The 12,746-nt window shown below is 40.1% G+C and overlaps 2 protein-coding genes across 3 annotated transcripts in view; one reads left to right on the top strand and one right to left on the bottom strand.

Moving 5' to 3' along the window:
- Positions 1–152: 152 nt before the first annotated feature.
- tyw5 (tRNA-yW synthesizing protein 5) lies at positions 153–10,291 on the top strand. 2 transcript variants are annotated; one of them, XM_022209938.2, is made up of 8 exons: positions 153–331; positions 965–1,119; positions 2,669–2,738; positions 2,832–2,876; positions 4,621–4,758; positions 5,281–5,368; positions 5,512–5,628; positions 5,844–10,291. In XM_022209938.2, the coding sequence occupies exons 1-8, from the start codon at positions 251–253 to the stop codon at positions 6,161–6,163; spliced, it is 1,014 nt and encodes a 337-aa protein (XP_022065630.2). In that variant the 5' UTR covers positions 153–250; the 3' UTR covers positions 6,164–10,291. The 2 variants fall into 2 exon arrangements, with proteins under 2 accessions (XP_022065630.2, XP_022065632.2); XM_022209940.2 differs by having other exon boundaries at positions 186–331; positions 970–1,119.
- Positions 10,292–11,348: 1,057 nt separating this feature from the next.
- Positions 11,349–12,746, bottom strand: part of lrrfip1a (leucine rich repeat (in FLII) interacting protein 1a) — a 53,898-nt gene continuing 52,500 nt past the window's right edge. The window contains exons 17-19 of the mRNA XM_051958429.1: positions 12,662–12,741; positions 12,470–12,574; positions 11,349–12,376 (exon numbers count right to left, since the gene is read on the bottom strand). Of these exons, the coding sequence (XP_051814389.1) occupies positions 12,269–12,376; positions 12,470–12,574; positions 12,662–12,741 (293 nt within the window). The 3' untranslated portion in view covers positions 11,349–12,268. The remainder of the gene's footprint in view (positions 12,377–12,469; positions 12,575–12,661; positions 12,742–12,746) is intronic.

The following is a 12,746-nucleotide window of genomic DNA, read 5'->3' as shown; positions in this document are numbered from 1 at the left end:
CTTCGTTACAAACATACGCACAGGTACGCAAAAAAATAAAAAATAAAAAAAACACAGACACGATGATGCAGTTTTTAACATGTTTAAAACCAAACACAGAAATTTAGAATTAACTGTGAAGCTACCCTGTTTATCAGTTGACTTGTACGGTTAGTTTTCGTTTCCACGGGGAGCACTGATAATGTAACACCCGTCAAAGTAACACCGAGCTGATGGCTGCTTAGTGGGTTTCTGTAGCAGATCACGTTAAATGGAGCTCCAGGAAAAATTATATGTGCCGGTATTTACAGGTGTGGACAGAGACGTATTTCTGCGTGACATTTCTCCACAGGTGAGACACGGTGCTGACTACAGAGGCTACTAGTGTAGCAGGAAAATGTGGCTCCAGTATTTCCTCAGACACCACACTGCTTAGTCCTCTACTACTTTTTTGTGGCAGCTTGAGTTCACAATGTTCCACGAAAAGGCTGCTTTAAAATGTCCAGCAGTTTAGCTTGTAGGACTTTATGTTTTTAATCCACTATACAGTCGTGGCTAAAAGTTTTGAGAATCACACAAGTACTATATTGGTTGTCACAAAGTGAGTCTTCCCGTGTACAACATCACTTAAATGTCAATGTTGTCTTATTTTGATGTCTGTGTTGTGTTTTGTCATGAAGCTGTCTGTCTGTAACTCAGTCTTACATTATATTGTCTAGTACAGGTCTCTCAGTGTTGTTTATCAGTGACTCGATGTTATTTTGTTATGTTATTTGAATGAGATTACCTGTATACATAAAGGTTTAATTAAAAAAAATATATAAATATTTTTCTGTGACAACCAAAGATAACTATTCAAGCGTAAATTCAGTCCCCTGAGAGACTGTGATATGGATTTTATGCATGTTTGTCTGCCATCAGACCGGTCATGCAGGTTGGGAGTGAAGTCTAAACATCCACATCTTAACAGAGTGTTACTTTGCAGCGTAGACCGGCCGTGCTTAGAGGTGTGTGTCTGGGCTCCTGCCAAGACAAATGGACGGTTGAATACCTTGGCCAAAAAGGAGGAGACAAGGAGGTGAAGATTCATGTATCCACAGTGCCACAGATGGATTTTCTTCACAAAAACTTTGCCTACAAGTGAGCTCACACACATAAGTTTGTGCTTTGTGAGGATATCATGCATCCCTTTGCACCATAATAACTGCTCTTTCGCACATACAGCCAAACTCTTACCCAACTATTTTACGCAGACATTTTGACTTGTCACAGTAATAACAGCGCAGGTTGGACAAATAACATTAACTGGCCATTTTTCCAGTACCTAAATGTAACACAGCCTTATTAATGGTATTATGCATGTGTTTGATAAGTCCAAATGTTTGTAAAAAGTCTATAATTGAACTTTAAACTGGCTGCTTGTATTCATGATCATTGTATTGCCCAAAGTTATTTGATTAGTGCGTCTTTTTTCTGTTTAAGGTTGAATTTTAAAATATCTGGTTCATCCATTGTTGATAATATTGTTAGGGACCGGTTTGGCGAACCCGAGCAGAGAACACACAGCTGAAGCAGGTTTATTGGAGGAAGAGGGGGATCGGAGGGGAGTGCGGCAGGATGATGGGATGGTGAGGAGAACCAGGAAGGGATGGTGCAGAGCGGGCTGGGGACGGAGCAGCGGAGCCAGGGATCGGCGGCCAGCGGGCGCCCCGGGAGGGCAGGAGTGCGGCGGCAGGGAGCAGGTGGACGCCCGACGGTGGCGGGCAGACGGCAGGCTTAGGTTCCAGAAGGGAGGAGACAAGGCACAGGGGATTCCGGAATGTCAGGGCGGCTTGGCGGACTGATCGTTTGGGTGTGGGGCCGAGGAGGGGATCTGAAGCCGGCACGAGGAATCAGGCGGAGCGGGAGAGAGTCCGGGCAGCTGGGTCGACTGAAACAGGAGAAGACAAGCAGGGTTAGAACGGCGAGGTATACTGAGGGAATTTTACTGAGGCGAGATGGTGAACTGACTGCAGGTGCAGAGTTTACAATCTGGCAGGGGATGGATGGAGAGAGCGGTCTTTTATGGCAGAGGATGTAATCACGGGGATGACACGCAGCTGCCCGGATCCTGCGGAGAAGCTGATTGCTGAGTAGAGACAGCCGTGAGGCTGCACTCCACTCAGCACAGTGGAGGGAGAGGGAGAGGGAGAGAGAGCAGGAGCAGGAGCAGAAGCAGGAGGTGGGGGCAGAGGAGGAGGGGACCCTGACAAATATACAGACACTTGTATTTTTCATCTCAATGATGCTGTTTTTTTTGTTTAGTTTTTTTGGTGTGCAAGACCTTTAATCTTCGGAAAATGTTCTGATTTATTTATTTCGGCATGCTTCCTCTCTGTGTAGTATGACAGTTTTCCAGCACAATTCACAGTAACATTCACCCTCAACTCTTGGGCTGCTTTCTGTGTTTGCCTGTTTTACATGCCTTTGGAAGGTAATTGATGTAAGCTGTGTTTTTAAAATAGCACATCATATTACAGTTTTGTATTATGTACTGTATGTCCACCAGCAATGTTTGACTTCATTTTTTGAGGATCTTCAAAACCAAGTGTGAACCACCAAACAGCCTTCTGAGGACTTGTCATAAAGTGTGCACTAGCATAACGTCAAACCAGTACACACATTTTGACTGTGTCTCTCATATTTACAGGACGCTGCCCTTTAATGAATTTGTGAAAAGAGCATCTGAGACAAAACACTCAGACTTCTTTCTGTGTGAGGTCAGTATTCTAAAGTACAGACATGCTGTGAGCATCTATTTTTGCAATATGTTGTATTCTTGTAACAACACAACCTCCTTGGTGTGATTTTAGGATGAGAGCTACTATCTCCGATCACTGGGAGAGGACGTCCGAAAGGTATCAAGAAGGCTACACACGTGGACAAAATTGTTGGTACCCCTCAGTTAAAGAAGGAAAAACCCACAATTCTCACTGAAATCACTTGAAACTCACAAAAGTAACAATAAATAAAAATTTATTGAAAATTAAATAATCAAAATCAGCCATCACTTTTGAATTGTTGATTAACATAATTATTTTAAAAAACAAACTAATGAAACAGGGCTGGACAAAAATGATGGTACCCATAACTCAATATTTTGTTGCACAACCTTTTGAGGCAATCACTGCAATTAAACGATTTCTGTATTTGTCAATGAGCGTTCTGCAGCTGTCAACAGGTATTTTGGCCCACTCCTCATGAGCAAACAGCTCCAGTTGTCTCAGGTTTGATGGGTGTCTTCTCCCAATGGCATGTTTCAGCTCCTTCCACATATGTTCAATGGGATTCAGATCTGGGCTCATAGAAGGCCACTTTAGAATAGTCCAACGCTTTTCTCTCAGCCATTCTTGGGTGTTTTTGGCTGTGTGTTTTGGATCGTTGTCCTGTTGGAAGACCCATGACCTGCGACTGAGACCAAGCTTTCTGACACTAGGCAGCACATTTCTCTCCAGAATGCCTTGATAGTCTTCAGATTTCATCGTACCTTGCACACTTTCAAGACACCCTGTGCCAGATGCAGCAAAGCAGCCCCAAAACATTACTGAGCCTCCTCCATGTTTCACCGTAGGGACAGTGTTCTTTTCTTCGTATGCTTGGTTTTTGAGTCTATGAACATAGAGCTGATGTGCCTTACCAAAAAGCTCCAGTTTGGTCTCATTTGTCCAAAGGACATTCTCCCAGAAGCTTTGTGGCTTGTCAACATGCATTTTTGCAAATTCCAGTCTGGCTTTTTTATGAGTTTTTTTCAGCAGTGGTGTCCTCCTTGGTCGTCTCCCATGAAGTCCACTTTGGCTCAAACAACGACGAATGGTGCGATCTGACACTGATGTACCTTGGCCTTGGAGTTCACCTTTAATTTCTTTGAAGGTTGCTCTGGGCTCTTTGGATACAATTCCAACGATCCGTCTCTTCAATTTGTCATCAATTTTCCTCTTGCGGCCACGTCCAGGGAGGTTGGCTACTGTCCCGTGGGTCTTGAACTTCTGAATAATATGAGCCACTGTTGTCACAGGAACTTCAAGCTGTTTAGAGATGGTCTTATAGCCTTTACCTTTAAGATGTTTGTCTATCATTTTTTTTCGGATGTCCTGGGACAATTCTCTCCTTCGCTTTCTGTTGTCCATGTTCAGTGTGGTACACACCTTTTCACCAAACAGCAGGGTGACTACTTCTCCCTTTAAATAGGCAGACTGACTGATTATGAGTTTGGAAACACCTGTGATGTCAATTAAATGACACACCTGAGTTAATCATGTCACTCTGGTCAAATAGTTTTCAATCTTTTATAGAGGTACCATCATTTTTGTCCAGGCCTGTTTCATTAGTTTGTTTTTTTAAATAATTATGTTAATCAACAATTCAAAAGTAATGGCTGTTTTTGATTATTTAATTTTCAATAAATTTTTATTTATTGTTACTTTTGTGAGTTTCAAGTGATTTCAGTGAGAATTGTGGGTTTTTCCTTCTTTAACTGAGGGGTACCAACAATTTTGTCCACGTGTGTATATGATTTTGGAGCTGGATGAGATTTGTTGTAGATTTTTGCATTTACATGGCAGAAATGATCATTTAAAGAAGCAGGTCCTTCCTCTCCTGTAGGAACCTGCTGATCTGAGCAAACAGTTCCCAGACTTGGCGGAGGATTTTCAAGTCCCGGATTTCTTTAACCCTGATCAGTTCTTCTCCAGTGTCTTCCGCATCAGCTCCTGTGGGCTGCAGCTGTGGACACACTATGATGTAAGTGCTGGAATGAATGTGTCAGATTAGGAGCTACAAGGATGGGAAAAATAAGAAAGATATTAGAAAAAAGCAGAAAATCATTGAGGATTTACATACACAGTCCTCCAGCTGTAATTGGTCAAACCTTGTTGCAACCAGTAAAATAATAATGTAATAAATTTAGCCACTTTAAATGTCATAAAGCTAATACCATAATGACTTGCCAATAACATAACTTCCCAATAATGTCACAAGTTATTACATTATTGGTTGGTTATTATGTTCATGGCCTAGCATCAAAAAAATCCTTTGAAAATGTAATAACTGCAGCAGATAATGTAATAATACATAAATAGGACTGAATTTCCTGGAAGTAACAGATTTTCTTTGCAGTTTTTATGTAGATTGCTCATTAAAAATAGGCATTTTCATTTTTTTGTCTTTGGTAAATGAGTATTAGATTTTCTTTTATTTATTTATTTTTTTGTTATAAGAACAATCATGCAGCTTATTTCTGGGTTTTGGGGTTCATTCTTTCAGGTGATGGACAACCTGCTGGCTCAGGTGACTGGGATGAAGAGAGTGGTTCTCTACAGTCCCCAGGATGCATTGCACCTCTACTTATCAGGTGAAACATGGCAGTCTCTTAGTCTGAATGCTGGAAATGTCTACACTATAAGCATTTCTCTCTTATATTAAGCATTTACAGTGATGCCACTTGGTTGGATGATCATCAGTTTGGTGTAATTGTTGATGTGCCCTTCCCTTTAGGTGATAAGTCTGAGGTTCTGGACATTGATGGTCCAGATCTGAAACGGTTTCCCGACTTTGTGAAGGCAAAGAGATACGAGTGTGTGCTGGAGCCTGGAGATCTGCTTTTTATCCCTGGTGAGGAGACATTCCCACAGCTCTTTCACCAGATCCTAACCACAGAAATGTGCTGTCACGAGACTCCAGCAGTCCCTATAAACAGTAGTGCATTTTTGGAAAGCACCTTGTAAATTACTTTTTAAAGATGATCAAAATAGAATCAAGGAATTTCAATGAAGTTGTTTCTATTATCTAAATACTTGGGCATAATCCATTTCCCCCATTTCCTGCAGCTCTGTGGTTCCATAACACCCTTGCTCTGCAGTTTGGAGTGGGTGTTAATGTGTTCTGGCGACACTTGCCCACAGACAGCTATGACAAAAAGGACCCGTACGGTAACAAAGACCCGGTGGCTGCAACTCGAGCTCTTCAGGCTCTGGAGAGGGCACTGCACACTCTGGATGAACTTCCAGCAGATTACCGGGACTTCTACGGCCGCCGTATGATTCAGCGCATCCAAAAGAGGACGTACTGTGATGGGCTGTCGAGAACACATGCGCAGAAGGATTCTGACACTACATTACCCAGCAGTCCCTCCACTAAACCTGGATGAGTCTGCAGACAAAAGTGAAGTAAACAGAACTTGTATTTTGCCACACGTTGTTCAGCCTGGACACTAGATCTGAGAAATAAAGTACTATTTTGGCCTATAGGTTGCATCAAGATTAAAATCACACAGAATGTTTTTCTGTGGAAAAATCGTAAACACCAGCATGTTTCAATACAGGTCACAGTCCTCTCCAGTACAATATAATTCATCCTCCAAAAGGGATTTTGGTCTGAGAGACTCACAAAACAATCACAATTTATGCTGCAGTTGGTATTCAATTCAACTGCGATATTCTACATTTAAAAAAAAAGAATAAGATCATAAAACCATCAGTACTAGTGTTCTACATTACTTCGCTCAAATCAATGTGATTCATTTAAACATTGGAATGGATTAGCAGTTTTAGGCAGTATTTTTTACTGCACAATAAATTCTGTACTCTTCAAGCTGAACTGCTGCACAGGTTAGACTACTTTATATACAGAAACAGCAGATACATCTGAAGGCTCCAGCATGATTTTAGACCTTTTTTCTAATCTTTATTTCAAGATACTTTTGAAGGTAGTCACCTTTAACAACTAACATTTCAAAAAGAACAAAACATACATAATACTACCATTGGAATGACTACTAATACTTGTATCCCAATTTAAAGTACTGAAAAGCAAAAAACGATTTTGACATTACCCATGCCATTTTGAGTAAGAATATCTCAGTAACTAAAAATATAACCCTGCTGCTTTTTTGTACAGTGATAGAAGACAGATGGAACTGTCTTGTAGAAAAATTTGGGGTCTCTGGTACCTGTCCCACACTGAGATTTTTGCCACCAAAAATAGCCAATTAAAAATCTCGTCCAACTTTGGGAGCTCATATTTTCCAAACTGAGGTACCTAGAAAGCCCCAGTTTGCTAAGTTATCACACAAGTTTGTGTAGAATGGAACCCAGGGGTGTTAGAACACTTCTGTGCAGTATTTCTACTTTTAAGGTCCCAAACTCCACTCATGAGTAGGTGTCTCTTAATTTTTCGCATTTTTAGCAAGCCCCTATGGCCTGCAGAGTGTAGGGAAACACCTGGGGATGTTTGTGGGGCACTAGCTACATGCAGAGGCCTTGTATACCAACTCACAGCTCTCTGGTATGTCGGTCAAACGACCGAATGAAATAACGTTCAATCCGCCCCTGCTGATATATGAACATAGTTCTGCAAATACAGTCGTCGGCCGAATGACGCACTATAGGAACATCTACAACAATGAGGGTTTATGATTATCAGGCTCTACAAGTCTAATATGTGATAACAATAAAGGTTTGAGATCAATCTGGTTTCAATTCGCCACTTCACCCTCCGGCACTGCCGTTCCCTCTGTCTCCAAAATGTGCTTAAGCAAGCATCAAAGTTGGCGCACCGGTGCGCACATTCTCACGCCAAGTTTTTTTTAGAAATCACAACGAACACAGCGTACGCCACTTTCTACACAAAGTTTGTGATTTACGCCCTGTTTTGTGCGTAAAGAAGCATCAAGAATCAAGGTTGGTGCGCCGGTGCGCACATTCTCACGCCAAGTTTGTTTTTATAAATCACAACCTTTGCGCCACTTTCTAGCCCTGTTTTGTGCGTACGCAAGCTTTATAAATGAGGCCCCAGGTCTTTAACCAGCATCCCTAAAATCCATGGAGTCGGCTCCAGAGAAATGAAGGGAGGTCAACTTTTATCAGCCTCCATCCAGATGTTCAACTTGATATCTTTACTTTGAGATTTTTCGCACCACAAACCTTTAGTATCACACTTTATTATCATTTATTACGACTTTAATGGAATCCACCAGCAGATTTAGTTTTTGTTGAGAAACTTTATTCTTGTCATCATGGGACTGCAGGATTTAAAACTGTTCCTTCTATTTGACCTCATGTTTGTTAGTTTTAGTGGAGAAAGTTATTTTAATTGTTGATTAGTCTCTTAAAAACCAAATAATAAATTGGATTAGTCAAGAGGTTTAAATTTCTTACTTTGTCATATTTTAAATATTACAAAAAAATATAAAAATAAAGTGTCTTGCGACAATTTGACGTGTAATTGGCGTTATATAAATAAAATTGAATTTAAATTGTATGTATCTTGTAATGTTGGAGGAATTCAGCCATATATGTTGGAAAACACATTTCTTTGTCCATTAATCTGTTGATTGTTTTCTCCAGTAATTCATTTCTTATTTTGGTTTATAAAATGTTAAACCCAAATATATTCAGTTTACTGTCATAAAAAACAAAAAGATTTACATTCATGATGCAGGAATCAGGCAGTTTTTCACTTTTTTATCTTAGTTTAGTCAGAAAGATAGTTGATAATGTGTGAATTGTTGCAGCTTGTGAGCCGTAAAAGGTTTTAATCTTTGGGGCCAAGTGTCAAAAAAATTTAGAAACCAACATCAACAAAACACTCAAAGATTTGAACATCATTAAAGGGAAATCCAACTTTTGCATGACAATTTATAATTAAAGGACATTTATTTTCAACATAAATGTGTGATATTCAGCCTCTGTAACTTCTCTTCTCATCGTCTTCCACCTGGACTGGTTTGGTCGGGAGCATGTGCAACAAACATCTGAAAAACTGCACTTTAACATCAATGAATTACACTAAAGTTTAATCTCTACATAAATGAGACTGAGTCTGGATGTGCTGCTCTGTCATTAACTCCTAAGTTTAGGGAAAGTTCAAACAAAAGAGGACAGTTCAGATAAGACTTGAGAATGAGCTTATTTTGAACAAACATCTCAGACTTTCTGAGCTTCAGCACCTCGAGCAAGATATTTGAACAACAAGCAACTCAAGAGATCCAGAAGTTGGAGAGAGTTAACTTTAGCTGAGCCAAAGAACATGTGGGACGCTAACCTAGCAAACATTTCAGAATTTTCCCTGTGAATTCTGAGAAAAAATTTCCTATTTAATTACAGAGCTACACATGTGAACTCAGTCTCATTAAAACAGACTCTAATTCAGTGTCATCCATCCATATTAAAGTGCAGTTACCCAAAATGTTTGTTGCATGAGCTCCAACAAAACCTGTCCAGGTAGAAGGCCACTTTGACAAACAGGAAGTGGAAGATTCCAACCAGATTTATAGAAGGGGGAATCGGACTGTACTAAGTGTGGTCGAGTATAGAGGAGTGTTTTGTGGGTTTTTAAGGCTGAAAGTGATTATTAATGAGACATTTGGAGTAGACATTCATTTGCAGTAAATGAAAGTATTTAAAATCTTGGACTTAAACTTAGAACACAAACGAACAGAAAACTTTGTTGAAACATTTGTGTTTTGTTTACAGATGTTAAGTTAAAGGAGTTTTATTTGTGACGTATAACCAATCAAATCACTCCAGAAGACAGAGCGACCATAGCAAGATAAAGGATCCAAACAAAATGGATTTATTTAAAAAAAAAATAAAAGACCAATAATCAGTAAATCAGTCAGCCCACAAAAACTACAATTCTACAGAGTATGTCTTTTCTTTGACTTGTTTATACAATATATATATATATATATATATATATATATATATTATACTATACTACTATGTTTGTTTCCTCCTCTGTTGTTTTCTGGATTGTACTCAGCTGCATGCCTTCGTCCACCCGGCCTCTGTTGACTCGTCCCGCATGCCGTCTCTGGAGCTGAAGCTGGATTGGAACAGACCAAAGTACAGTCCAATCACGATGCCAGCTGCCTCTCAAAAGGCTCCTTCATCTGGCAGCACTTCTTTTGAGGGGAAGCTGAGCTTCAGCAGAACTTTGGAGACGTGTTCCAGTGATTGGTGAACGTGTGGGGAGATAGAGAGGGACCTTTGAATTGCTCAGAAAAGAAAACAGGGAACCCATTGGTAGTTATATATTTAGGGTGTGACTGCGGTGTGTTCTTGGGTTTTAAGATGTGAACAGGAAGATGTTTTTTTTTTTTTTCTATTGATGATCTTTTATTTTGTTCCTGGTTGGAATGCCCATCAATGTCAACGTGACGTTTACTTTTAGTTGTTTATTTATTTATATTTTACTAACACCCATTTGCTTTTGACCCCCTCACATGTTGTGTTGTTGTAAACTTACTCTTTCAAATAAATACTCGTCTAACTTGTGTTGCTCCTCACCTACTTCAGACAGCCGGGACATAACGTTTTGTTTACCAAAGGCTAAACTATGATGTTTTTAGAGCAACATGCTATACCATAGGCTTTTCTTAATTGACATATCCCTAGGACTTTTTTGTTTGTTTGTTTGTTTTAGCAACATATAAGAATTTGAACAGTTTTAAAAATTACTATACTTTTACTTGTCCAATGAATTATTCTTCTATGGCATGTTTTAGACCACATATTATACTCTGTTTTCTTGAATGACACACTATTTTGACAATATACTGCACTTTGACATTTTTTGAACCACATATACATTACAATTTTAGGTAACATCCTATCATTTTGCACTTTTTGAACCACAGAATAATCTGTTTTTTGTTTTGTTTTTTTGCTGGCATGCTATACTATGAACCCTTACCAACTCTTACTTGCACTGAATTGGAAAGATTTTAGAAAAACACACTGAATTACAAGACAAGGCTAGAATTACATGACTTTAATAGTAATAGGTTGTGATCTAAAGTGGGCCGGTTGTGAGGGATGAAAGTCCAGGGCTGAAAATGAGTCCCACTCCGGCCCTGCTGTGTACCAACCTGACCTCTGTACAACACAACTGATGGTGCAAACCCCATTAAGAAGACAAGAAATTCCACAATTTAACCAATGTAAATAGTCATGAAAATGAAGAAAAACTATTAAATGAGAAGGTGTGTCCAAACTTTTGACTGGTAGTGCAAGTATCAACATTAACGTTTTCATATTTTAACAAAAAACTGAGCAACTATTTTTTGTGAGAGTCGCAGTAATATTCAGCTGTACTTTACTGAGTGACTATATAAAGAAATGGAAAATAACCAGCATCTACCTACTTGTTTGTTCTTTAGCTTTCCAAAGTCCTGTTTCCAGGGTCAAGAATGAACTGCCAAGCACCGCCTCCACTAAGGTCCTGATGTGGAAAACAGCCAAACGCATTTGAAGAATAACGCGGAGTATCTGCTGAAACAACCTCACAGTATGCCTTGTGTCCAGGACTAAAATGCAAGGGTGAAGAAACGGTACAGTTTGAAATTTTATTGCACAAAGAATACAGTTCTTTATGTTTCCTTACAAACATTTTAAAGCTTTGTAAACAGTGAAGCAGCATCTCCCCAGTTTGTTCAGTGTCTCCTGCAAACACTGCTTTGAGTCCCTGTTGTCACATTTCTTCAGTAATTCTCAGCATTTATGGGGGAAAGAGCCAACCAGTGACGGACTATATAGAGCAGAGGAAGCTCTGAGAATCGACTGTGTCTTAGCAGAAGGTGATTACACACTGTGAATCAAGCCTGTCCAGCAATCAGTTAACTGTTGGCTACTTAAAGGAACTACAGCTGAGAGTTGGTCAGTTTTTGGCTATGATGAAAAGTTTGTGTTGGGTGCTCAGCAATGTATCTGAAAAAGGTATTGTTTTGTTGACAAACACCCAAATAGGAAATTTTAAAAATAGTTTGGCTTCTGAAGGTAACAGTCTTCACCACACTGACATCTGTCTTGAATTTCTCTGTCCTCCGTGTGAGCGTGGTGAGGAAGAATCTTGATGAGAGGCAGCAGAAAAACAAACAGTGCAACATTTTGTCTCTCACTATAGAAGAGCTTTGGTACTCTCCATGTGGCTTGTTCCTCTTCAGCAGAGCAGTGCTGACGTACAAACAAAGTCACGGTGGAGGCAAACGGCTGCTCCCTCCCTTCATGTACTCTCTGGGTGTGTGCACGTCGCTACGAAGATTTCTCATCAGACAGAAAACAAAGAAATGGCACGTTGCTTGTTGGTGTTCTCTATTCTGTGGATACGACAGCTAAGTTTGATTTTTTTGTTCTTTTTCTAAAGGTTGCTTTTAGGCAGATGGAAGAGAACCCCAGAAAGCAGGATGATTCTCTTCTCAGTGATCAGCCATCTGTGAATACAAAGCAGGTGGAGCGGGTGTGCGGCCTCGCTGCTATGGAGTCTGTGCCATGCCCCGGCTAGACTTCATCTTCTCCAGTCTTTTCGATAGATGGTTGTTGTTTGACTCAAGTTCATCGATTTTATCCAGTGCTGATCGCAGCTGTAGGGTGCAACAGGGACAAATAAAAGATCATCAGTTAGACAAGGCCTCCTGAATAAGCCACTTTGCAGTTTTAGTTGGACAACACTGTACCTCTCTCTGCATTTTCCGTTTCTCTGCTTTCAGCTCGTCCTCCACTTTCTCTGAATTCTCTGCTGCAGACTTGTAACGAGTCACCTGACCCTCCAGTCTGGTCACCTGGATCCAACAGCGTTGAAAATCGACATCACTGTCACGATACTAATAGCAGTATGGTGTGATCTCCCAGGATTGCTCCTTACTTACATTTTGTTCTAAAGCAGTCACTTCCTGTTCAGCCTTGACAAGTTTGAACTTCAAGTCACTTATTTGCCTGTTGGAGTCTCCTGGA

This window comes from Acanthochromis polyacanthus, chromosome 14 (assembly GCF_021347895.1).
Source record: "Acanthochromis polyacanthus isolate Apoly-LR-REF ecotype Palm Island chromosome 14, KAUST_Apoly_ChrSc, whole genome shotgun sequence".
Taxonomy (NCBI): Eukaryota; Metazoa; Chordata; class Actinopteri; family Pomacentridae; genus Acanthochromis; species Acanthochromis polyacanthus.
This window is presented reverse-complemented; position numbering and strand designations above follow the sequence as displayed.

What these genes read in the sequence shown, in the direction of transcription:
- tyw5 (XM_022209938.2), top strand. Translation starts at nt 251, where the DNA reads ATGGAGCTCCAGGAAAAATTATATGTGCCGGTATTTACAGGTGTGGAC. An exon ending in AGCTGTGGACACACTATGAT is followed by an intron (nt 4,759 to 5,280) that starts GTAAGTGCTGGA and finishes TCATTCTTTCAG; the next exon opens with GTGATGGACAACCTGCTGGC. An exon ending in AGATCTGCTTTTTATCCCTG is followed by an intron (nt 5,629 to 5,843) that starts GTGAGGAGACAT and finishes CATTTCCTGCAG; the next exon opens with CTCTGTGGTTCCATAACACC.